Here is a 24,947-nt window from a genome sequence, read left to right as displayed (position 1 = left end):
TAATAAATGTGAAGCTCCCATATCAACCATAACGCGCAGCAAAGAAAATATCAGCACTTTTGATCCATGAATAAAGGTAAATATATATGAGTCAAATGTAAATTGACTCACTGTGATCAAATATCACATTTCCGTCTCAAATTAAGCTACACACCACTTCACTATATAGTTGTCAGTCATATGTGCTTGTGTGTGGACCTGTTCAGTGTATGTTTTTGAAATAGCCTACCCAATTCCACAATCAGACATTAGTTAATATTAGTTAAATAATGGGCTATTCATTCACGTTTCAAATTATTGTGTGAGTGCTAACGAGTGTATATTGTTTGTGTATTCTATTTGAATGGGATGTTCACGCATTTATTGTTTTAACAAAAAGAAAACACATTAAAGGGCATTAGTTAAGTCCAGCAAGGAGTTGTATGCTTGTTTCTTCCCAGCGACGTCATAGGATGCTGATGATGTGCATGGCTAAAATGTTTATATATATGTATTGCAAAGAAATCCACGTATTCTAGTTGTATGCAAGGGAATACAAAAAAAAGTGTCATAAATGTGTGCTGTGTTGTGGATGACTTTGTGACGACCTCTGTTGAAAATGGGCTATGCATGCGGAATAATGGTCTCCTTGCAGACATGGAAATGGCTTAGTGCTATCACCGTCTCCGTAGCAACCATCAGAGTCCCCATCTAGCTGAGAGAAATGAGTTATGAAAAGGCTGGAGTGAAGAAGGGATTAAAACATGATCCCAGGGACAGCATGTCAATCAGAAAACAGCTAGGAAATCTTTAAAAAAATGTATTGCGAAACGCAAGCATACATTTGGCTACAGAAGTAGGTGTAGGCTAGAAAGACGCTCTAACACATCATACAGATTTTGACTTCAGAGAATCCAAGGGTCATAATAGAATTGTTATTTATTTTCAGCAATCATTTTTGCATTCTGTCCATGTATATTTGGAATAAACTTATGTTAAATGTTGGTAACAATGGTTATAATTCCGTTTAAATTGGATTTCTCTAACAATTGTAGCATTTATGTTTTTTCTGCAAATACATGAAATGACATGACAAATTGTTTTAATAACAAATTGACGAGAAATAAGTAAATATAAAAATAATGCTATTGAAAGTTATTATTTGTGATACGTTTCTGAATATCAACTTTTGTCTTTTCGCGTTGTCTAGCTGTTTCACCCTTAAGATGTCAATTGTGTGCACTGTGATTTCTGTAAAAGAAAACGGCCTTAGAAATCCCCAGAAGAGCTCCCAGTTGAATGCAGCCCGCTGTAGCCCATAGATCACATATTAAAAGGATCACTAAGGCTGTCAGAGTGGGTTGCATTAAATGGACCCCACTTTCAGCATGTCACTCAGTTATGGTGTAATAACGACAATTGAAATACAAAGTACAATTCAGTTAATCATTTTAATTGCAGGGCTGTGTAAGTATTTATTAAATTAGTATACATGCATGCATGCATCATACACACACACACAAACACACACACACCAACACCCTGGAAAGCTGGTGAAGCTCAAGGTAGAATACCCACAGAAAAAGTTAACCAAATTGGCTTGACCCCTATGCTATTTGATATTTGCCTCTTTGACACTCATTTAGGAGCTCGCAGCAGTAAAGCAGAACATGAACAAGTCCGGCCTGAAACCAAAGCCCTGTGAAAGGGGGAGATCAGGAGAACCTGATAGCTGGAAACTTGCACTCTCTAAAGGCTTTTTGGACATTTTAGCCCAGCTCAGTAGTCCTTGGAGCGCCAGGACGTCGCCAGGCAGGGTGTAAACGTTAAATGTTAGCTATTTGTTCCTGAGATTGCAATGAAAATCGAGTCTTTCTTTTTTCTTTCTTTCATCCACTCCAGATCTCCACAAACAGTCATTCACTAAGCAGCTTAGACCCCACTAATAATACTTTAATGAATTCTCGAATGAAAGAAAGGACTAACTTTCCAGAGGAAAAAAAAGATTTGTAATCAAGGATGAAGAAAACAAAGAAACATGATATTTCAAAATAAAAGAGAGCTATTAAAAAAATAAAGAAATATCAATTTTCTTGAAATTAAACTGCTTTAAATGTGGACAAGGTAAGTCCACTTAATTGATGATGTGCTTATTAATTCATATGTATGTATGTATATATGCATGTATATAGGATGTGTGTTAAAATTAACATAGAAAAATACAAAATAATCAGACATTTAAAACAAAACTTTTTTCTTAAGTTAACCCTACAGTATGTCAAAGCCATGTAAGCCAAGGTGAGCAAGGAGGTAAGGTGAAGAAGGGCGAGTGCAATCCTTTAACATGAAACACTTCAGGAAATTACATAAACGTTTTATTCAGTTCATTATTATCCAGTTTAAACAAACAATCTTTGAATTGGAATTATAGCATAAGCTCTACTCAGAATTATTACCATAGCACTTTGATCCTTGAACCAAAATACAGTTATGGGATTTGTACTCTAATACCAAGGAAACCTTACAGCAGCCATTATAAGAAATGTGTTTCCACGAATGTGTTTTGTGTCATACATTCATACCACGTCAGAAATGTTTCCTGCCACAAGAGCTGCAATATTACAACACCTGTGCATGTTTATTTATATAGTTAGAAAATAAAACCTTAAAACAAACATACCATGTGCCAAGTTATATATATATATATATTAGACATTAACATTGTATTGATTTTATTTATTTGTTTATTTATTTATTTTTAATTACTCAGATTTCAATAAATAGATTCAATCTGAAATGCACTGCCAGGACATTGGGAAATGACAGATCACACAGGACAACATCCTAAGAAATAAAAAAGGAGTAAATATAATGAGTATAAATTAAAGAAAGAGATGCACATCAGCTAATTAAAGCTGTAAACATAATGCAAATCTATCACTGCAGAGAAGCGAGCGAGCCAAGTTAAACGTGCACGTAATTCTGAAACACCGGGTGCTCATTTATGCATGGACAATGCCCCAAGTGTGTTCAAGTGGCGCGTTACACGTTTGGATGACTCACTTGAATATATATATATATATATATATATATATATATATATATATATATATATATATATATATATATATATATATATATATCCTTTCCCCTCGATGTATCATGTTGGTTTTAATGGTTTTAGGACAATTCAACGTGTATGATTATATCGAATGAGTCATAACTATATGGAGTTATTTGCTCAGATTAACTCATCCTTTTTTGTGACGTTATCCTACACTATATTTTATTAGAAAACAATACATGAGCATTTTCATTATAAACTATGCATAAAACTATCTTTTTTTGCAAATGTTTAATTATTGTATTTAAAACAGATGCAGTTATCAGATTGTCTGTTTTATACATTGCGTGGGCAGGAAATAGATGTGGTTCTGGCATACTGTTAACCACCATCATCATTTACCAAAGTTTCAAAATCAGTAAATGTGCTTTTTGTTAGCTAACTAAAATCCTATATATTATAAAAATCAAATCAAATCAAACTATATATTATTAAAATCGAATGATAAACACTTGCCACAATTGCCCTGTAAGTGCAATAAACATCCACAATTCTATAACTGCCTAACAATATTCTTAATATTCTTATTTATGAAAGTAAAACAACATGTCTAATGTTCTAACTTTATGATAAATTATATTTTCCCCAAAATGTATCATAGAAAATTAAAATCGTAGAAGTGTTCAGCGGAAAACGAATTAGCTTCATGGAACCTTTTTAGATGCTTTTTTTTTTTTAATCTCAGCATTGCTGCACTGTTTTCACTGTTTATGATTAATTATCTCTTCTTCCTGAAAAATAAATCATGCGAAATTAGGATCTCGCATCTTAAAATATGGCAGCAGTTGCAGGTCGATCCTGTTAATTTCAGGTTGAAATTGACACACTAATTATAGAGCAGTATGGTGGAGCACTAGAAGCCAAGATTATACCCTGTGTTTTATCAGATCCCCTTATATTTTACCAATTAAAAATCGTAAAGGCATTCCACTGCCCTAGGATAAAAATAAATAAATAAAAATAAGGGCATTTTCTCACAACAGTGGCCATCACTTGCTACCATCAGATTCATTGTGATGTATTAGATGAAATAAATTATCCCATGTAACAAAACATTGGGAGCTGAAAGGCTGATAATCTGGAAAGCAGAGATAAGGATTCATTATTCCAAATCATTATGAATCCAACGTTGGCTCTGACTTCTTTCTTAATCAGCTTCTCTGATCCTGGATATGTGAGCAGCGCAGATAAGGGGAGAGTCATTTATTATTCTCCACCTCGCCTTATATTTTAAAATAGTCAGAGCAAGAAAACGCCATAAAAACAGTAGGTAGCAAGTAAGCACCAGAATGAAAAATCGCCTTGATTATTACAGTCTGCAAGGCAAGATTTAATTAGCATTTGCAAGCTCACGCGCGTGTTATATACAGAAGGCTCTCTGTGGTATTGCATGTGGTATAACTCCCATAAAATGAGCAAATGGGAGTATTTGTTTAAAATAACGATTTTGTTTTAATTTTTTTGTATAGAAGAACATATTAATATTAATAATATACATAACTAACTGGAAAACAGGAAGTCAAAGATAAGAATATATAGTTGGTTTCAATCTTACTGTGAGGGGTCAATAATGATGGTAATAAAATTGATCCGGTTATACGATAATGACCGGATCAGGTGAAAACACTGAGACGATGACACACCACAAAGGACTATTACAACTTTGCAAAAATAAACAAAATCCACCAAAATGAAAAAAAAAAAAAGTTTATATTTGGTTATGTTCAAATAAATCTGCTTGTTTTTTTTTTTTTTTCAATTTATGAATAACCTACCAATAAAACCACTCTTCTTGGGTTAACTGAGACCTATAGCAATGGATATAATCTAACCCAAACCAACAAAAATACCGAATTAGATTAAAAACAATTACAATCACGGCTGCTGAAAACAAAACTAAAATGATTCGTAATCCGATTCAGTTCAACTCGTCGATGTTGTGTCTCTTTTTTGACTGAAGGTATGAGTTTTGTCCATAAATCACTTTTTTTTTATTCTCTTCAATGTGAATTTACCCATAGCCACTTAACGTTAAAACGAATTTCCTTGCTAAAACACATTTGATATAACTTGCATTATGTAATTGGTGCCTTAACACTGTGTTTGAAACGTGTAGTCCAGAAACAGGTTCACAAAATAACCTCAGAAAATGTAATCTAATAAACCTAATGTTAAACAAAATTCTGTTTTTGAGACATTACTATCGATTAATGGTTATCACATTGGTATTTACTCTTCGTTTTTTGCTTCCTTTTTTGTATCATCTTATGTCGTAAAATGTATCCTCATGCATTTTAAATAGTGGATATACTATATAAAGGAAGGGGATACAATTACGTTTTGTCTTAAGCATTTTATATACTCTTGTTTGCGTCGATGGCAGCTTATTATTTTATGATCCATTGGATAAGCTATAATTCTATTAGCAGAAATTTAAATACCAATTATTTAAATCAAACTCACGTTGCCCGGGAAACAGAAATCATGTAATATGTATAAGGGCGGTTTGGCGTATTGCTTGTGTATTTTATAAAGAGATGTTTGTCACCTAATTATCTTTAATGTATGACCTTAATTGAATTTGTTTTCCAGAGATATAAATGGGTGCGATCAGTTTACATTCCCCATTCAAAAAGCGAGAGATATCAACGTCAGCAGAAAAGGCCTTTTAATGTATTCAAAGTGACCGCTTACATACTGGCATATAACACATAATGCAACACGTTTATGTGAATCCAGCATTTTTGCTGTGCTATTTTATTTATTTATTTATTTAAACCAGGTTAAGAGCTTAAATATATAAACATGAAAAGTAATCAATCTACAGTAATACAGGTTTTATTTTATATTGTATAGTGCTGTTTGTTTTTACCCAAATCCCCACCTCAATAAACAAAATAAAAAATACACAAGGTAAATCTAATTTGAATAACCTCAAAATGGTTGATGCTAACATTCATATTAACATTCTTTGAATAATTCCTATAATAATAAATTGACTAAGCAGATTTAAGAGACGACCACAACAAAAATAGGGTGTTTTCTATAAAGATACATAAGGATTTCGTTTTTTATTAGACCAACTGCTAATGAAAATGGGAAAATATCTGTATCGTTAATATGTGTATTTATCCGTAGACTCTGAAGTATATGTATTTTATTCATTTAGACGTAACCTATATGTTACTGCTTCATACCGTTCTTTAAAAAGACAGTCATTCACAAATAAAAATGACATTGAAGACTTTGTTTTCATTAAGAACAACACTATAAAGTGTCAGATATCTTGTCTGTAATATTGCTAAAGATGTCAGTATTTCACATTACGTTACATATGTGAAAATATAAATGGGAGTTTTCCATTATTCCAGAACAATACTTCAAGGAAATTGATACTGCTATAGATTTTGCATATTAGAAAGGAACATTAAGTTAAAACAATGCACTCACAGTATTAATAAAGGTGAAGAATTGTATCATGAATCATGTATCGTATTAACTTCTTGTGAGGGACATGGTGTGTATTTTACCAATATTTAATTTTACAAATTAAAGCAAAAGCATGACATAAAAAATGTAGTAGTAATAATAATAATAATAATAATAATAATAATAATAATAATAATAATAATAGACCTGTATATTTCATTGAGGCTGCTATGCAAACTGTCGACTAAAAATGAATTTCATATCCTGCAACAAATTCATGAATTTCCCTTAACAAATGTGAGAAACGAACCAGAACCTACAGAACACAATAATCATTTCTGATATTAACACACTTGCTAAATCTGTTTTGCATTGAAATCTATTGTGGTTTAGATAAACGCGGTTATGTTATACAACAACTCAACTGCATGCATGAAACCATATGAACTCATAAAGACCTAAATAAGAGAAATCCTTTACCTAACAGTGTTCATAAGTCAACCATTTTAGCCCACATATTGTCCCGACAGCTGAGTCGTGTTGCAAAAAACCACGCTCGTACCAAAAAAAAATGTTAAGACATTGGTGTAAACGTTTTCATTCTTCAACAACTTTAAGAGGCATATGGCACGTTACAGCAGACGTTCTCGCGTTTGATGACGACCGCTAAACAATGCAGTCAGTCTTTTAAATCGTTTTGAATTAAAATGACTCAATATGGAACAATCTTGTACATGTATAGCCTATGCTGAATGCGTTTTTTTTTTTGACCAACCCGGAAGAGCTCATATCTAACAGTAATACAGTAAGAAGGTTGGTTGGTTGTGTCTGTGGGCTGGAGACGAGGCAGATCGCCCAGTTTTTTTTTTTTCCTTCTTCCTTGTCTCTAAATGCCATCATCATTTCAATGTGCCTGTCATTTCTGCTTAGATCTTCAACAAAAACGCTTCCAAACTCAACTCTGCAGGTTAGTGAATGTTTAGCTTGCTTTCTTCTATCCCTCTCTTTCCACTATTACACATAATACGAAATATGGTCCTTAAAGGTACAGCGTTCAATTACAAAACGTCATTGTGTCATTACAGATATGTGTGGAAACGTATTGATTTTGAATACAAATCGAGTCAGGATTCATGTATTCTATTTTAATTAGCTCATATATAAACATATGTGTTGCCTATTGTTTCTTCTGAAACTAACGATTGCAGTCATTTAAATACAGCATTAAACCATATGCTGATTTGAACATTCTACAACATGTCGCACATTAAGACTTTGGGGATTTTAGGTTAGACAACGATGTCTTAAATTATATCTTTAATATATATATATATATATATATATATATATATATATATATATATATATATATATATATATATATATATATATATTAAGAATTAATAACCAAGAACGTCATGCAGCACACAACTGTTTTTACCGAATGATGCAGCACAGCGGTGTTTTAAACTTTTCACATCTTCCAAGGGAGACTATCACGATGTACCCCGGATAGTACCCTCTTTTTGGGGGAAATTTCCTTACACACAGGCTCCCCTTGAAATATCCTAACTGACCAGGGTTTTAATGATCCATAACACGCTGATTCCGATAATGCGTCAAATTGATCAGATTAGACTGTCATAAAGGGACCTCGAGTTATTGAAACTGAACACTTCCCATTTAAAATATTTTGGACTGGGTAACCTGTTTACCCGCTAAAGATGTGAAATAAAGGACGTCAGAAAAGAGCTTTAAGGAGTGCAGGTTTTATTTGAATACTGCACACACAACTGAACCATCAGACCGCACCGCATTTCTTGTTCATTGGTATACTCCTTTTATTACATACGAGCCTCGGACCGAAATTAAAATTAAAAGTACTATGCCTACCGGAGGAAAATGTAATTACATTTAAAACAATATCGCCTATTACGAATAAAATGTCATTAATATTTTATTTTCCCCATAGCGGTACAAAAATAATATTCATGTTTTGTTTTTTTTTTGTTAAATAAAATTTCTACTAGCTATACTTTAATCTTCAGAATAATAAGAGTAGACCCATAATAATAGCAATAGGCCTACTACTAATAAAATAGATTCAGAAGATAGACCTACATTCGACTCGGGTTTTAGTCTTGTATTATAGAGGAATAATATGTCCATACCATAAGATCCTTATATGTGAATGATACCGTAATACTATAAGCGAAACAGTATTGTACACAAAAAATGATGAACTTTATTAAATACTCCATATGGAATTTCAATTCCTTAAAATGACACAAGTCGACTATGGCAAATTTGCAACTGATGCAAAACTGGCTTTATGATGTCGTTTGCTGTTTAAAAATGGCCTCTGTCGCATAAGAATCACTACCGGCGCCTCCTTAAGACTCACCTCTTCAGACAGCACCTGTAGAACTCCTCTGTTTTTCCCCTGGGTCACTATCACCCTTCCTTAAAATGCGATTTATTTGCTCTTATCTGCCCCCTATTTTACTGCATTTAATCCTGTACTTCACAGTACTGTAATCTGCCAAGTGTTTAATCTGTAGTATTTTGTAATTAATCATATCCTGATGTAACTATCACTGTCACTGTTATCTGCTGTATTATTGAATTGTATTTTGTTACACTTGTACTTGCTTGAACCGAAGTCATTGTATTTATCTTGCTCTTAATTGTATTATTACTTGTACTGTGATTCTGAAATGTATTTGCTTACGATTGTAAGTCGCCCTGGATAAGGGCGTCTGCTAAGAAATAAATAAATAAATAATAATAATAATAATAATAATAATAATAATAATAATAATAATAATAATAATAATAATAATAATATCGCTCAGAACAAGTGACAAGGAGTTTTACATAGGAAATATAAAACTTGTTAAATGCAGCTTTATCAGTAGTATAAAACACATATGTTAAAATGCAAAACTAGCACAGTCATTTGCAGCAATAGACCTACACTTAACTGATTCTGAGAAATCCACATCATTTAGTGAGATCGTATATGAATGAACAATCCAATTATATTATTCACGCCTCCGTTAGGCCTATAATTTCTTAGAATTTAGGTGCCTTGTGGGTAAAAATGTATTGTATTCATTATAAAAAATAATACAATTATTATCGTATTATTAGTAGGCCATAGTAATTGTATACTACTAGTAATATAATATGTAAACCCAGAAAGCAGCCCCGTTTAAATGTGTTACAGACATATAAATATCGACAGCGAAACCTTAATTACATTCAGGCAGCTTGTCAGTCTATTGTATTTTTTTTATGTTGTGCCCGTCTCAGTCTACGCATTAAACAAATTGGGAGATTAGATATTTTTCTCACAGCTTTAAATTTGTATAGGGAGGACGCTGGCCCTGTGGTCCACATAAAAAGCCGTTTCTGAGGAAGTAGCCAGGTCATCATTATCAAACTATAGTCCATCTATTCGGTTTTGATATTAAAAAAAAAAAAAAACAAACCAAAAAACGTTAAATACAAAACTGAGTTTTTCTTTTAATGAAAATTATATTCCGTATACCCCTCCCCCATCTTTTTAATTGTATTACCAATTCTATGTAGCATTTATCAAAAGACTTCGCAACTGTAGTCATTCATTTTTACATAACAAATACAACTTAACAAATATATTGTACGATAGAACCAATGTATCCTTGAGCTGGAGTTGTTACAAAGTGAAGGATTCTCAGCTCTGCCCTGGGCCGTGTCCTCTGAATAACCCTAAGATTTCTTCCTCGGGGTGTTTATACAGCTTTACCTGTACCATCAGAACACAACTGTAAAATCATAACCCATCAAAAGTAACCTAATCCAACCCCGGTCCCTTTAATTAAATGGTATTTAAGGCTAGTCAGTTTCATCTGCTAGCTTCTCGCAGGCAAAACACTTAGGTATCAGTAGTATATGCTACTGAAACTAAAACTGAGAAATGTATTCAGAAATTGGAAAGAATTTTACTTAAGTATCTGTTGCCACATTGCGAATAAAATATGTATTTCATAGACGTTTACATTTAAATAATATTGTTTTATAATTGTATGTGAATACATTTTAGATAATTACCAAGACTTAGGCTATAATAAATCCAGTTGAAATGTAGGTCTTTCTGTTCAAGACAATAAATTGGTAGACGCACCTATAGACGGATCAATGTTCTAGATCATAATCAGTTTAACACTTTGACTCAAATTATGCAAAACTCATCCTTCCTCCGTGCACAAGTGTAGTTCAGGTTCATTTACGAATTTGGTAAATGTGTCACTTGCGGTGGATTGACCTTTTCGATGACAGTGCGGATGTAAATTGTCAAACTGCATTTTTTGTTGGCATTTTATTTTACTCTGATGGAAAAAAAGAAAACGTTGACCTCAATGACACGTCTGTTAAAATCAAATCAAATTAAACTCCCTTTTCCATATCCTTACTAATAAGCTAAACCATGGTGCCTGTTTCTCAGAGCAATCAATCAACGTAACTTTGTGTGACAGTGGGAGGCATTAAAGGTGATAACTAACTATTATTAGGGGGGACAGTTTTTTTGACAGTGTGAATAGAGCGGCAGTCTGTCTTAAATCAGCCATATACCTATAGAGACCTAAAGCTGTAGGTTACATTATTTTTGTTTGATTATATCTGTACCATGTTATGCATGAGAACCAAGTCGAGAGACACAAACATAATCGAGATTTTACATTTACCATCAGATCTTGCCTGGAAGCACCTATAATATACTTGCTTGATAATAGTCTTCAATACTTTTCAAGGGATAATTACACGACTGCGCTGACAGCCTGACAGTGACAGCTGGACTGTTCAATCGTCGCTCTATGTAGACAGTACAACTGCTTCCATTCAAGTTTAGTCTCAGTTTTCCCTTTTGTGCCTGTTTTAGTAGATATATAGGGCCTATCACTTAACAATCAGTGTAGGTTCTCCTGTCTTTTGGCACGACTCCCTTTGGTATACAATGTACCATGATAAACAAATTACATTAATCTTAAGGGTTTCTTTTCTTTCTTTCTTTCTTTCTTTCTTTCTTTCTTTCTTTCTTTCGTTCTTTCTTTCTTTCTTTCTTTCTTTCTAAAGGTGCACCTGGTTTTCAGTGCGGCTGTATATGTCCATGTACATGTATTTATTATTATTTTTTTTTAACAAATCCTCTTAATCTACTGTATAAGGTCAATGCAGGTAATACTTCACATAGGCTAATTAATAAGGTATAAATGAGAGTATGTTGGAAAGGCTGATAAGTGACGCTGAGCACCATAGTCATAATGCCATAAAACAGTTTAGCCTACTGGTCCGGTATATTAGCAGTTAAGAACGTTACCTGATACTGAACGCGCTTTACTTTTTAAATAATTATATCTCAGTTTCTATTTTTGTGTACCTACATAACTCGGCCATTAGGCGTATTTGATATTAGTGCACATATACTATACAATAGATGAACTATAACTATAATAATGCGGACAGTGCATAATATGAGAGAATCATGACAAGCACTGTGCTATCTCTTTAAATGTGCTTTAGACCCCCCCCCCCAATCGTGTGCTCTGAGTTTAATTTCCTGGCTGTTTACTCTAGTGATGACGTCACGTCCAGTGGCGTCGGCGAGGCTGGCCATTTCAGTGCATTGCATAGCATCAAAAGAGCAGCCTCCTATTCCCCAATTATATACTGTCAGTCCGGGAGCATGGGGCAGCCAAACTGGGAATTAGACACTAAATACCACCCCACAGGGCAGGCCCCCTATTACAGAGCAATCAAGTGGAATAATACCAGAATACAAGGCAATGTGCCTACCTGCCATCATGACATTGACATAGAAAAAGAAAAGTAATGCCCCATACAAAACTGAAAGAAAAACATATCTTAACTACAATTATTTAAAGTCAAAATCAGTTATATAGAACATTACTTTGGCGCACAAGAATCTGTAATATATATATATATATATATATATATATATATATATATATATATATATATATATATATATATATATATATATATGACATATAAATCCAGTTTAAATTAAGTTGAAGATTAAGCCTGTTATTGCATTTAAAACCGTCGGCATTTTTTTTTTTTTTTTTGTACTATTCAATTTACTATCACAAAGCACAGAGTATCTTAATAAAGGAGTAGTCTTGTCAAACGTGCTTAAAAAAGGATCATGCATAATGTGACTGTCACCGCGAGGGGACGCACTGTCTCAATTAAAAAAAAAAATAATTCCGGTAGCTATACAGTGCGTCTCAGTGGACAATTACATTTCTGAGTTACCTCAGTTTCAGGTTTGCAGACAATCATTGTGCATTTTAAATGTAGCGCGGTGTCAATTTTGTAGAGAACTGTTAAGACAATTTAATATGGTTGATCAATGTATTCAGCAGAATGCTGTATATTATTATTTCCATGGCTTTTGTGTGTGTGTGTTTTTTTAAAATTGTATTATACATTGACATTATATATCCAATAAAATGCACTCATTATACGTCACAATGGTACAAAGAAGATACGACCAATTCTAAATCAACATGTAAATGTGCTGTTAATGTACTGTACACAACCATATCATATTCTTGTAGGCCTATATAGGGTATACAACAAGTTATTCAACGCTAAAACTCAACACTTGTTATACAATAGCGTATATAGCTTCCTTGGCTATTTTAAAATGGTTAAAAAACATGTCCTTTAATGAAAATATTTTAATAAAAATCACTTTTTGACATAAAAATACGAAATGGTCTATATTACGTAATTGCATCTTTATTTGTTTTACAGGTGCGTTTGAATTGTTTAATGTCCACTTACCTATTTTAAAACAATTCATACTTTAGCCGTCCTCCTATAATCTTCAATTGTAATAAAACAAAACAAAATAAATAAGTAAAACAACTTTAAAGCAACATAATTCAACTGACAGCATTGGTCTAGTCCCCCCCCCCCCCCATATAATTAATATGCAGGGTTTATTTAATTTAGCTTATGAGTTGAATATTTTAATGTTGTATTTAACTCGAGATGCTATAAGGATTAACATAGATCTAAGCTGATTTCATTTCACAAATGTGCGAGATGATAGTTTTTAAATAAGTCAATAAATAGGCTACATTGTTATTTAACATAGTAAAAGTTGTTTACGTTACAACAATCATGGCCGTGAAACAGCACAAAACAATACTTAGGCTATATGCCGAGACATGTTAATAGTAAAAATCGCCAATAATAATAATAATAATAATAATAATAATAATAATCAAACTGACATTTTCAAAGTTTTCTGTTACAAAAGATAATGAATTTTCAAAAATACTACTGTTGTTCTAATTATTTCCATTTTAATGAATGCCAAGTCACGTCAGCTACATAACAGGTATTTTTGAATAGAAGTTGGTAAACTCGCATTCCGTGGTCATCAGGTCCTGGCCCCTTATTTAATTAGGCCGGTTAGTAAGCTCCTCCCTTCTGTTGATGACACTGGTAGACCCTCCTTAAGTTGCGTCGCGCCACAGCTGTCTGAGAGCATTGAGCCGCCTGGCGCCATCCTGAAAGAATGCCTTCACTGTAAAAAAAAAACAGAGCGAGCGAGAGAGAGAGAGACAGAGAGAGAGAGAGAGCGAGAGAGAGAAGAGAAGAGAAGAGAGAGAGGGATTGCTACACATAAACACGCATATCTGATCATTGAGTTTCAGCTTCACTCGCAGTCAGATTGTATTTACCCATCTCTTGCAAACACGGTTGGTCTTTTTGACATAGCAACTGGTTGTTGCAGTTGCAAAGTTTTTTTTTTTCTGGTTTAGGCTAAGTTGCAAAACAAACAAACAAAAAGTAATAACAAAACTTCAAAGTGCTAAGGAGAACTGCGGAAGGTAAATTCATTATTTTGCAATTTCATTTGTTAAATGCTATTTATGTTTTCCAAAATTATTTCCAATACGTGATCTGCGTCAAAGGTATTCACTTCTTAGTTTAGTTTTTCTCGAAAACAATCTGATCAAATACTTCAATAAATAGGTGGTCAGGTGTAAAGTGCTTATCAAAGTTTCTGTTTTTATTTACAGGTGATCATAGACAGTCTACCTGTAAGAAGAAACCTGTGGATTTAACATTGCACATCGCTGGACTGATACACTTCGCCTTGTTATCATTTTTTGTGTATGAAAGTTTGGTATTAGAAATGGAAGTTAGTGCGGATCAGCCTCGGTGGATGAGCCACCACCACTCGGCGGTACTAAATGGACAACACCCAGACTCTCATCACCACGGCCTGGGTCACTCATACATGGACCACTCGCAATATCCTCTTGCAGAAGATGTGGATGTACTTTTTAATATAGATGGACAAGGCAACCACGTCCCGTATTATGGAAATTCAGTAAGAGCCGTCCAGAGGTATCCTCCTCCGCACGGTAAGTTTGGGATAATTCGATTATAATAGTAGCCTTGAGTTTTATTGGTGGTTGATTCTTTTTTAAATATAACTTTTTGTTAAATTATTAAGTCTTATCCAAAGTGACATTACTGATAGGCTATACTTTGTGCTTTACTTTACACCCTTTTTGTATTTATTTAAATGGAAATGATGCCTTTAGGATTTGTCTTATTTTACAAATTTCTGAAGTTTCCATCTGTCATTTATTTATTTATTTATGTATTTATTTATACTGTATTACAAATAATGTACATATTTACAATAAACATATACGGAAGTACAGAAGTATTTTTATTCAGGCAGGCAAAATAAATGTAGGTTTGGATCAGGGTACTGAACTCGGCATTAAAAACTCGGTATTAAGAGACAGCAACGTGTTCTGATTTTGTTGAAATCAGCAGATTTTCTTCTGCAAGTTGTGAACATGCATTTAACACTTTAAAAGAGTATTACATGTAGGCTTCGCTTGAATTATTGGCACCATGGATATAGGCTTTGAGAAATGCAAAATTAATTGAGAGTCCTTTTAACTTTAAAATGTATTTTCTGCTGCCGCTCAGTTCAAGCGTGGATGCAACACTAAACAATATTTGCTCTGAATTCAATTTCTTAAAAAATACAATTGTTAAAAGACAAGAAAATGATTTGTTGCTTGAATTTATTTACTATACTACTTCCTGGATAGGATAGTGATTCGTGACCTCCTTTCTAAAGCCTGTACCTCTTGTATAAACGTTACTTGCGGTATTAGTCGAAGTGAAGACGCTGTTGAAAATGCATTTTGAAAACAAAACCAGTTAGCTTATTGATGTAACTGTAGCCTAGAAGACGCATTCATCGGTCTGTCTATTTATATTTTAAATCGGTGTTATCTTTTAACCTGTCACACTACAGTAATTAGCCTATTACATTCTCATTCAGAGGAAACGTATAATTGAAGTACCAATGCTGTCTAAAGATTTCAAACATGTGTATCTACATTTAAAGTATCCCTTTTACAAAGCCGGAGAAATGTTAGCAATAAAGAAAAAAGAGCGATCAGCGAGCGACCTTTTTTATTTTTTATTTCCGCTCAGTTTAAACCGTTTTTTTTTTCACACACGCCTGTAACTTGCTCTCAGAAAGGAAATGTAAATAAGAGATGCTACAAGTGTGTTCATATGTACTGCTTCAATTGCCTGTTTTATTCACAATATTACAGTATAGTAGAATTGTATTCATGCATAATATTATACTCCAGTAGGGTATAGTCTAGAATATTGTGCAACTCCTTTGGAAACCCCATCATTTGGTTTGCCTCTGTATTACGTGTGTATAGTTTGTTTTAAAATTAATAAGTAAACCCTGCTATTTAGTTAAGTAACTCCAATTCTTAAAAAATAAACACAAGTACTATGTCACTAATCTACCATTATTGAATTTGTTTGATTTTAGGAAATCAGGTTTGTCGCCCACCACTCATCCATGGTTCTCTGTCCTGGCTCGATGGAAGCAAAGCCTTGGGGTCGCACCACAGCACTTCTCCATGGAACTTGAGTCCCTTCCCCAAGACTTCGCTGCATCACAGTTCCCCAGGAGCACTCTCAGTTTACCCATCAGCTTCTTCAGCAGGCCATTCCAGTCCTCACCTCTTCCCCTTTCCTCCAACACCCCCTAAAGACGTCTCCCCAGATCCAGCCATTTCTACACCAAGCTCAAGCAGTTCCGGTCGTCAGGATGAAAAAGAGTGTATAAAGTACCAAGTATCCCTAGCCGATACGATGAAGCTGGAGTCAGCGCACTGCAGGAACAGCATGGCATCAATAGGAGGGGGGGCATCATCAGCTCATCACCCCATCGCAACTTACCCATCCTATGTCCCTGAGTACGGCCCTGGCCTCTTCCCACCAAGTAGCCTGATAGGTGGGTCATCTTCTAGTTATGGTTCCAAAACAAGACCAAAAACAAGGTCCTGTTCAGGTAGGCGTCCGTTTTTTTCCCTTAAATTACAATAAATGTGTCACCATATAGTCCATAAAAAGCATACCCGGTACCTGTATGCTTTAGTGAAATTATATATGTGATCTTGCAAGTCAGCCATTATTATTTGGGATGTGGTTACACGAATTTGTTTGGCAAACCAGGTACACACTGATAATGCATGCATGTAGACAGAACACACTAGAAATAAGCAGTGATTCATGTAGCCCCCCATGGTTAATTAAAACGGAAATCTTATAGTTATACAAAAGCATGCAGATAAAATACAAATGCCTGTCCCGATTTACTGGTCAAAATGTTTAATTGTAGCAAAATAGACGGTATTTTATTGGAAAGGCTGTGTAAGCTGTATAGATTTGCTAGACAATTTCATCAACATTTGCTACAGTTTACATCTGGGTTATGAAAAATACGCTATTTCTCTCGTGATGCTATGATTATAGAAGATCAATTGGGTACCGCAGCATAATAGCTGTCAATAAAAATCGATTTCAATACTAGCATTTCTTCCAAAAAAACAGCCTTCAAAAAAGGTCACATATTCGGTATTTACACACAGGACACAATGCAAATAATCAAAGCTAAATATAACCGCTTTGTTTAATTTCCTTGTTCTTTAACAGGCCGTTAGCTATATTATTTAGCCAGTCGACACGAAATAATCAGAACATAGCTAAAAAATACAACATTTAAATTACATAACTAACTAACTAACTAACTAACTAACTAACTAACTAACTAACTAACTAACTAACTAACTAACTAACTAACTAACTAACTAACTAACTAACTAACTAACTAAATAAATAAATAAATAAAATGCTAATGTTTAATCTATCACAAGGCATCTTCTGAATAGGTAGAGATATGAAAAAGGAATTGGTGAACGTTGTAAACACTCTGTAGCCTAAATGAGATCAGTTTTCAGGGTTTTTCCAGTTTGACATTACCGTGACTGTCTGAGCAAGACTGTCCTCTTTAGTTTATATGTTTTAGCTAATCCAATTATTTTCAGACTGCTGCACGCGACAGTTGCATTGTTTAACCAGCACCAGAAACTTTGATAGAGTCCGGCCGGATGCGGTTGTACTGAAAGAGGGAATAACCTGAACATAATGTGCACAAAAAACAGTGAGGTAAAGCTGAAAAAAAGATAGAGTTAATCCTTAATATGGACCAAGAATCGATTATTTAAATAGGCTAAAATATGCATAATCTTAAAAATAGAAACACATACACCAAATGTCATAAATTTAGATTCAATTCGATTAGATTACTACAAAACTGCAATCTTTTGCTGTTCAGGGTTAAAAGTAATGGCAGTTATTCTAAAATTAGATAAACAGGCCTGCAATGTTCCTCTTCACATGCACTTAAGTGAAAGATGAAAATATAGGTACAAAAATGAATGCTGTTTTCATTGGGCTTTAGTAGTTTTCTGAAAAACGGCGCAGCTATACCTTGATGATGTATGCACTTAAAGCTAGCCTTCGCTGAATGTTTTTTTTTTTTAATCATATTAAAAAAAACTATTATCTAAATGCTTGTTAGAAAAAAGCACTTGTAATAATTAAGTAGGTCACTTTAAGAGCTGTTACAATGTAGGTCCATGTTAGATATTGTGTTCAGAAGACAGGTATGTGGTTAGCAAACCAAAACCCGGAAAACGCTTTACGCAACACAAAACCTGTAGTAGAGCTAGTTATTCGTGTTGTCTTATAATATAGTAACACAAAATAACAAAGATTAAAACGAATATATCAGTTTTTGAAAGTTCACTTCATTTTTGTTTCATGTTATCTTAACAGTGAGACTCAAACGACCTTTAAAAAAAAAAAAAAAAAAAAAAAAAAAAAATGAAACGGTTTAAGTTTGTGGTTAAGGTGCGGATGCATAACCGTAACGTATAGTCTCTATTGCAGATGTATATGCTTTCAAATATTGTTATTAGTTCAAAAGGCAACCTGAATCAGTTGTTTCAGTTTTAGTGGTTAGAGTAGGTCAGAGACAGCCTACCCCAAATAATATCCCGATTAATGAACACATCAGTGAGACACTTATTACTGCGGTATTTTTAGCTCTATATGGACTGACTGATTGTCAGTGATACAAGTTTTTGAATAATGCTTGTGAATAAAAAATAATAAAAAAACTCATATTTGAATAATAGATAGTTATGAAGAAATTGTATTTGTTTTAATAATTCTGGATTTAGAATGATTTGAATCAATAACGTATTACACACATATGGTGACAAAATACGTTTATATCACACTGGGAATATACTATAGGGATTGTATTTTTCTTATCATAAATGGTTGTATATGCATTTTTTGAAGAGAATGAAGCAATACAAACTAATCATCTGATGAAAATGTAAAAGTACTTGTTATTGCAAATGTAATTCTAAAGATTTTTTCAAATCTATTGCTTACATGCCTGACAATTTCTAAGAATCTGTACGAAGTTTGTCCACATTGCAATGATGCCCATTTTCTTTCATAGGCCATGTCTGGCAAATATTCATATTGCAAAGCTGCACTGTAATTAATAAAGGTTTGGAGAGGAGTCAGAATAATGTGTTTGTTTAACTTGAATTTCATAAGCTTAACAGTTTACAAAATAACCTATTTAATATGTTTTAACTTGTTCCTATATTACTGTAAAAACTACAGTTTGTTAAAATGAATACAGTAATGTGAACTACTAATACACTGAGTAAGGTTAAAACAAGTTGTGGTAAAAGACAACACAGTGTGTGTTAAATTCAACCATGTTGTCTTCCAATCGGAATTTAACAGAAATTGTGTGTATTCCTTTTATGGGCATTAATATAAAAGCTTTTTTTCCATTTGTTGTAATTTTGTTTCTGCATTGTTATAGTCATTGTTGTGCTTCAGACAGCAAAATACTACCATATAAGTCCTATAGATTGTCTTTTGCCAGACACATATGCTGTCTCTCTCTCTTTCTGTATATATATATATATATATGTATATTATCTTTGATTTCAGAAGGTAGAGAGTGTGTAAACTGTGGAGCAACGTCAACCCCTCTGTGGAGGAGAGATGGCACTGGTCACTATTTGTGTAACGCCTGCGGACTCTATCACAAAATGAACGGGCAGAACCGACCCCTCATCAAACCCAAGAGAAGGCTGGTATGTTTAGACAATATTGATCAAACACAATTTCTTTCTCTTTCTCTACCCAGGGAGAAGTGTCTGCAGGAAATTGGCACGACAACTAAAGGTCTCGTTTCTTCTAGCTATAGTTCTGTAGTTGTTTTAAATATATATGTTGGTAATGTAATACACTCTTTCACATTTATTTTAAAATCTAAAAGCCATTCCAGAATGCAAACTCCATCTATTATTATTATTATTATTATTATTATTATTATTATTATTATTATTATTATTATTATTATTATTATTATTATTATTATTATTATTTCACTCCCGCGGTTGTTGTTGTTGTTTTGTTTTCTTTCTGATATATTTGGAAGTGTATTGCTAATGTAGTCCATCCTCAATGCGGTATAGAAAAATGCTACGAAAAGCTGTGAATAGTATTAATGACAACATTTCTATTTCTAAGGGCTAGTCTGGTCTAATACCATTCTCAATACAACAATGAAGCTCAAAATGATTGAGAATTGAGTAACTTCCATAAATTCATGATTTCATATTATTATTATTATTATTATTATTATTATTATTATTATTATTATTATTATTATTATTATTAGTAGTAGTAGTAGTAGTAGTAGTAGCAGTTGTGATAGCCACAGTCATAGTTTTACAATTCATTATTTATATTAATTTTAAACTGAAGTAAAGGTTTTGTTTTGACTATTATGCATATATAGTGTAAATCAAAAGTTACATTCAGTGCATATTATCAGTGCTTTGTTTAAAACAAGATTATTTAGACATTTGTAAATAAACCATTGCATTAGAATAAAGAATTACACAACATCTAGAATCATGTGGGAGATGTCTTTGTATTGTAGTCTAGTAAGAAAAAATATATATATTTTTTCATGATGCACAAATTACACTGCTATAGTCAAATTCCTAAAAAAGCTGATATTAATGACCGAACCATAATGGAATTCCCATCTTTCATAGCCTCGTTAAAAAGGAAAATCTTTCTAGGCAGGGAAATGTTCGCAGTGCTGCTATTTTGGCAGCATGCATCCCCTTTCTCCCATTTTTCTCAAATGGGAAAAACTGACTTCCTAGGAAAAAGCTGCCGGATATCTGAGCCACAAAGATAACTCCTTTTAACAACATCCCGGCTTCCCTAGCCCAAACATTAAGATGATTAAACAAATCAGAACAAAATGCAACGAGAGCAGAGTCTGAACTGGAGGGTGTTCTTTGAGAAAACGACTATAATCACCATTCAATTATTTTGTAAATGGATGAAAAAGAAAAGTCACCCCCCTGTTGAGCAAAAACTTTACAGCGTTCATAGAATTTCACTCTTAATTTTGTAGTAATTTTAGTTTTCAAACAGCAAGAATTTTGAATGACTAGTAATGTGTTTCTTTTTAATCGTCTTCCATTGTCACAGATCAGTGTCGTTGCGTAGCTGTAATACTGACCCAATTTGTGAGCGTATGTTTTTTCTGGTGCAAGATCGGGTGGCAATGTGGCTCAATGTGGCTTACTTGTCTATGCAAGTCTCTCAATATGTATTGCAATGCAGTTTAGTCTTGTTTATTGTTCGTTTTGTAATGTCTGTATTCTTATGGTTTAAGCATAGGCCTAAATCACTATTGATTATTGCATATCCACAAAGAATGGTCTTACACTCAGAAGAAAAACAAGCATATATAAACCAGTTATAACAAACATGTTTAGTCCATCAGCTTAATATATATATATATATATATATATATATATATATATATATATATATATATATATATATATACACACACACACACACACACACACACATATATATACATTTTTTAATAGGGTTTCTAAACTGATCTCTGATATTATTCAGCATAAAAGCAAAAAGATTAAACAGATACATTTTCTAGACAGCTTTTCCTTTGATGTCTTTTTTTTTTTTACACCTTCGCATTTCTCATCGCAGGTACACATGATGTCAGAAGCATTCCAGCATCATTATCATTTCATTACTTAACATTAATTTCTACATTATTTACAATATTGTAATATTGCATAAATAATAACCAATATTTTATATAGACATATCTGTATATTTATTGTAAATGTTATTATATTTAAACAATGATATATGTATATATTTATATTGTTCTTCATTTTTAAAGCATACTTTGACGTTGTTTTTTGTTGATTTTTGCAGTCTGCAGCCAGAAGGGCAGGGACGTCTTGTGCGAACTGTCAGACCAGCACCACTACACTGTGGCGGAGAAATGCTAATGGGGATCCAGTCTGTAATGCCTGTGGGCTTTACTTCAAATTGCACAATGTAAGAGATTCTGCTACCTTTACATTACAATAGTAAGACATTTACTAACTTAACTAACCACTAAATATGAATGTGTTGACATTGTTTCATAAATAGGCACTGCCTTAATATATTTCAAATAATTTAATTATTTTATATATCTATATCTATATCTATCTATATATATATATATATATATATATATATATATATATATATATATATATATATATATATATATATATATATATGGCATACTGGTCTGTTGCCTCTTATAAAAACTAAGCTATTTAAATGTTTGGAAGTTTTTCGAGGCTGGTTTTTCATATGGAATTGTTTTGTTCTAGAATAGGGACAGCCACGCAAACATTCGCTTCAAATTATTATCTTTTGTTGGTTTTGTCTCTTAACCTAGTGTTTTAATGTATACATTGTGAGGGATTATATCAGTAAAAAATATGTAAGCACTTTTAAACATTTTATTGACATGCAGTGGTTGATCGCAAAGAAAATGGTTGTTTGAAATATTTTCCGTAGTATTTGTAAAGATTCCAGGGATAAATTCTGCAGCTCTCTAAGTAAAAGTTACTTTTTGATATCATATTGAAACCATAATAACCTAAACTTTGGAGCAACTTGAATGAAATCTACAGTTCCGAATAGGCCGTCTCCTATGTATCTAAATTATGAATCCACATTCCATTCTAAGCCTGCCAGACAGGTTCATTTTTTAAAATTGTTAGTGCACCAATGAGAATACAATGCATTTGTACAGTATTGGATAGCTATGAAATAAAGTAAAGAAAGGTACTGGATTCTCTTTAAGAATATATATTCTACACAAGCTCCTTTCATTTTGGGTTAATTTGCATCCATATTTTCTTTGTGCATATAATAGCATGTATATTTCCATAAACAATGTCCATGGCTGCAAAATAGGAGCCCTTCTTCTGAGCCTAATGGCATGTTCAAAAGCAGCTGTATATGTAGATCAATCTGCGGGTGGCCAACAGAGTATGTAGATATTCCAACCCCTGCTTTATTGGGGCAAGCATTGCTATAATGGATTTTTTCCAGCAGTGGGTTGGTCTTCTTTAGTATGACAGTCATGATCCTCTGCAGCCCATACTTAACAGATCCTCTAAAGTTATCGGAAAGGTTTGTTCCATGCTTCCTCACCCATAGCTCTGTAAAGACATATATCCAGTGACATAATGTTTCCAAACTTCCACCAGCCCAATCGCAGGAGAGATGTGGGCAAGGAACTCCTCTCACTATGGCTGTCTTGTCATGTGCCTGTGCCATTGAGGTCTCTTTTGGTAATGTCAGACTATAATAATTGGCCCAACATGCGGGTGCTGCATCTGAATCCAGCTTGGTTTGGATGCCTCCTGACATAAAGGATAGGGGTCCTTCATAATAGAGCAGTAGATTTATTCTATAGTAGAATCAGTGTGCACTGTGTGAAATTCTAAACTGGCTCTTGGTACCTGTAAAAAATTGTTATTAGTCCGGGAACAGCCATTATGTTTTGATCTTGATGTGGCTCAGGTGCAGCAGTTTCTAAACTAGTTTATGTGAGCTTCAACAGGTCTTGTTTACTGTTTATGTTATAACATATTGAGAATGTTACTGGATTAATGTGCTAAACTGAAGCATGGTTTGGGGTCAGGAGATAAATACATGAATAAATAAGTACATAATTAATACAAAACCAACTACGACTAATAATAATAATAATAGCACATACCACTTTTCTATTACAGATCAATAGACCACTGACCATGAAAAAAGAAGGCATCCAAACTAGAAACCGAAAGATGTCCAGCAAATCAAAGAAGAACAAAAAGTCCCATGACAGTATGGATGACTACTCCAAGGGTTTTATGGACAAGAGCTCATTCAGCCCTGCTGCTCTCTCCAGACACATGTCCTCCATTGGTCACATTCCTCCTTTCACTCACTCCAGTCACATGTTGACGACACCAACGCCAATGCACCCAACATCAAGCTTGTCATTCGCGCCTCATCATCCCTCCAGTATGGTCTCAGCCATGGGTTAGACTGATTGCAAAAAAAAGTAAAGCCTTCTTTGTATGTATATTTTTGAAACACAAAATCCCAAGACTCAAAATATACTGCCCTCTGAAGGCTTTCATTCCTCAGAAACAGTTGTCACTGTTTATGGAGCTCACTGTGGTGTATATGTATTCTCAACCACTGGACCTGGATTCCATTTGTGTATAAGCCATTTTTTAACCTTTTGTTGACTTCTCACCCTGTCTAACAGGGGCCTCCTGTACTGTGAAAAAAAGGAAATTAACTTTGAATATATTTGTACAAATTGTATGAAATATAGTACATTTAATGAAGACTTTTTAAAGGCTTCTGGCCTGCTAAAAGGAGGGGTATGAGTGACTAGTGGAGAAAAGGAACATTGAGAGCTAAAATGGACAAATATAAGGCTACCTTCACCCTGCTCAAAACAGTAATGGACAAAAATAGC

General features: G+C 33.6%; 1 protein-coding gene across 4 annotated transcripts; it reads left to right on the top strand.

Annotated features, from left to right (window-relative positions):
* Positions 1-14,105: 14,105 nt before the first annotated feature.
* Positions 14,106-24,645, top strand: gata3 (GATA binding protein 3). Of its 4 annotated transcripts, none has more exons than XM_034026630.3 (6): positions 14,106-14,445; positions 14,638-14,985; positions 16,443-16,967; positions 20,202-20,239; positions 22,337-22,462; positions 24,208-24,645. In XM_034026630.3, the coding sequence occupies exons 2-6, from the start codon at positions 14,754-14,756 to the stop codon at positions 24,502-24,504; spliced, it is 1,218 nt and encodes a 405-aa protein (XP_033882521.2). In that variant the 5' UTR covers positions 14,106-14,445; positions 14,638-14,753; the 3' UTR covers positions 24,505-24,645. The 4 variants fall into 4 exon arrangements, with proteins under 4 accessions (XP_033882521.2, XP_033882522.2, XP_058883270.1 ...); XM_034026631.3 differs by having other exon boundaries at positions 14,107-14,445; positions 16,443-16,910; XM_059027287.1 differs by lacking the exon at positions 20,202-20,239 and adding an exon at positions 20,003-20,148 and having other exon boundaries at positions 14,112-14,445; positions 16,443-16,910.
* Positions 24,646-24,947: the final 302 nt, after the last annotated feature.

Source organism: Acipenser ruthenus, chromosome 7 (genome assembly GCF_902713425.1).
Source record: "Acipenser ruthenus chromosome 7, fAciRut3.2 maternal haplotype, whole genome shotgun sequence".
Taxonomy (NCBI): domain Eukaryota; kingdom Metazoa; phylum Chordata; class Actinopteri; order Acipenseriformes; family Acipenseridae; genus Acipenser; species Acipenser ruthenus.
This window is presented reverse-complemented; position numbering and strand designations above follow the sequence as displayed.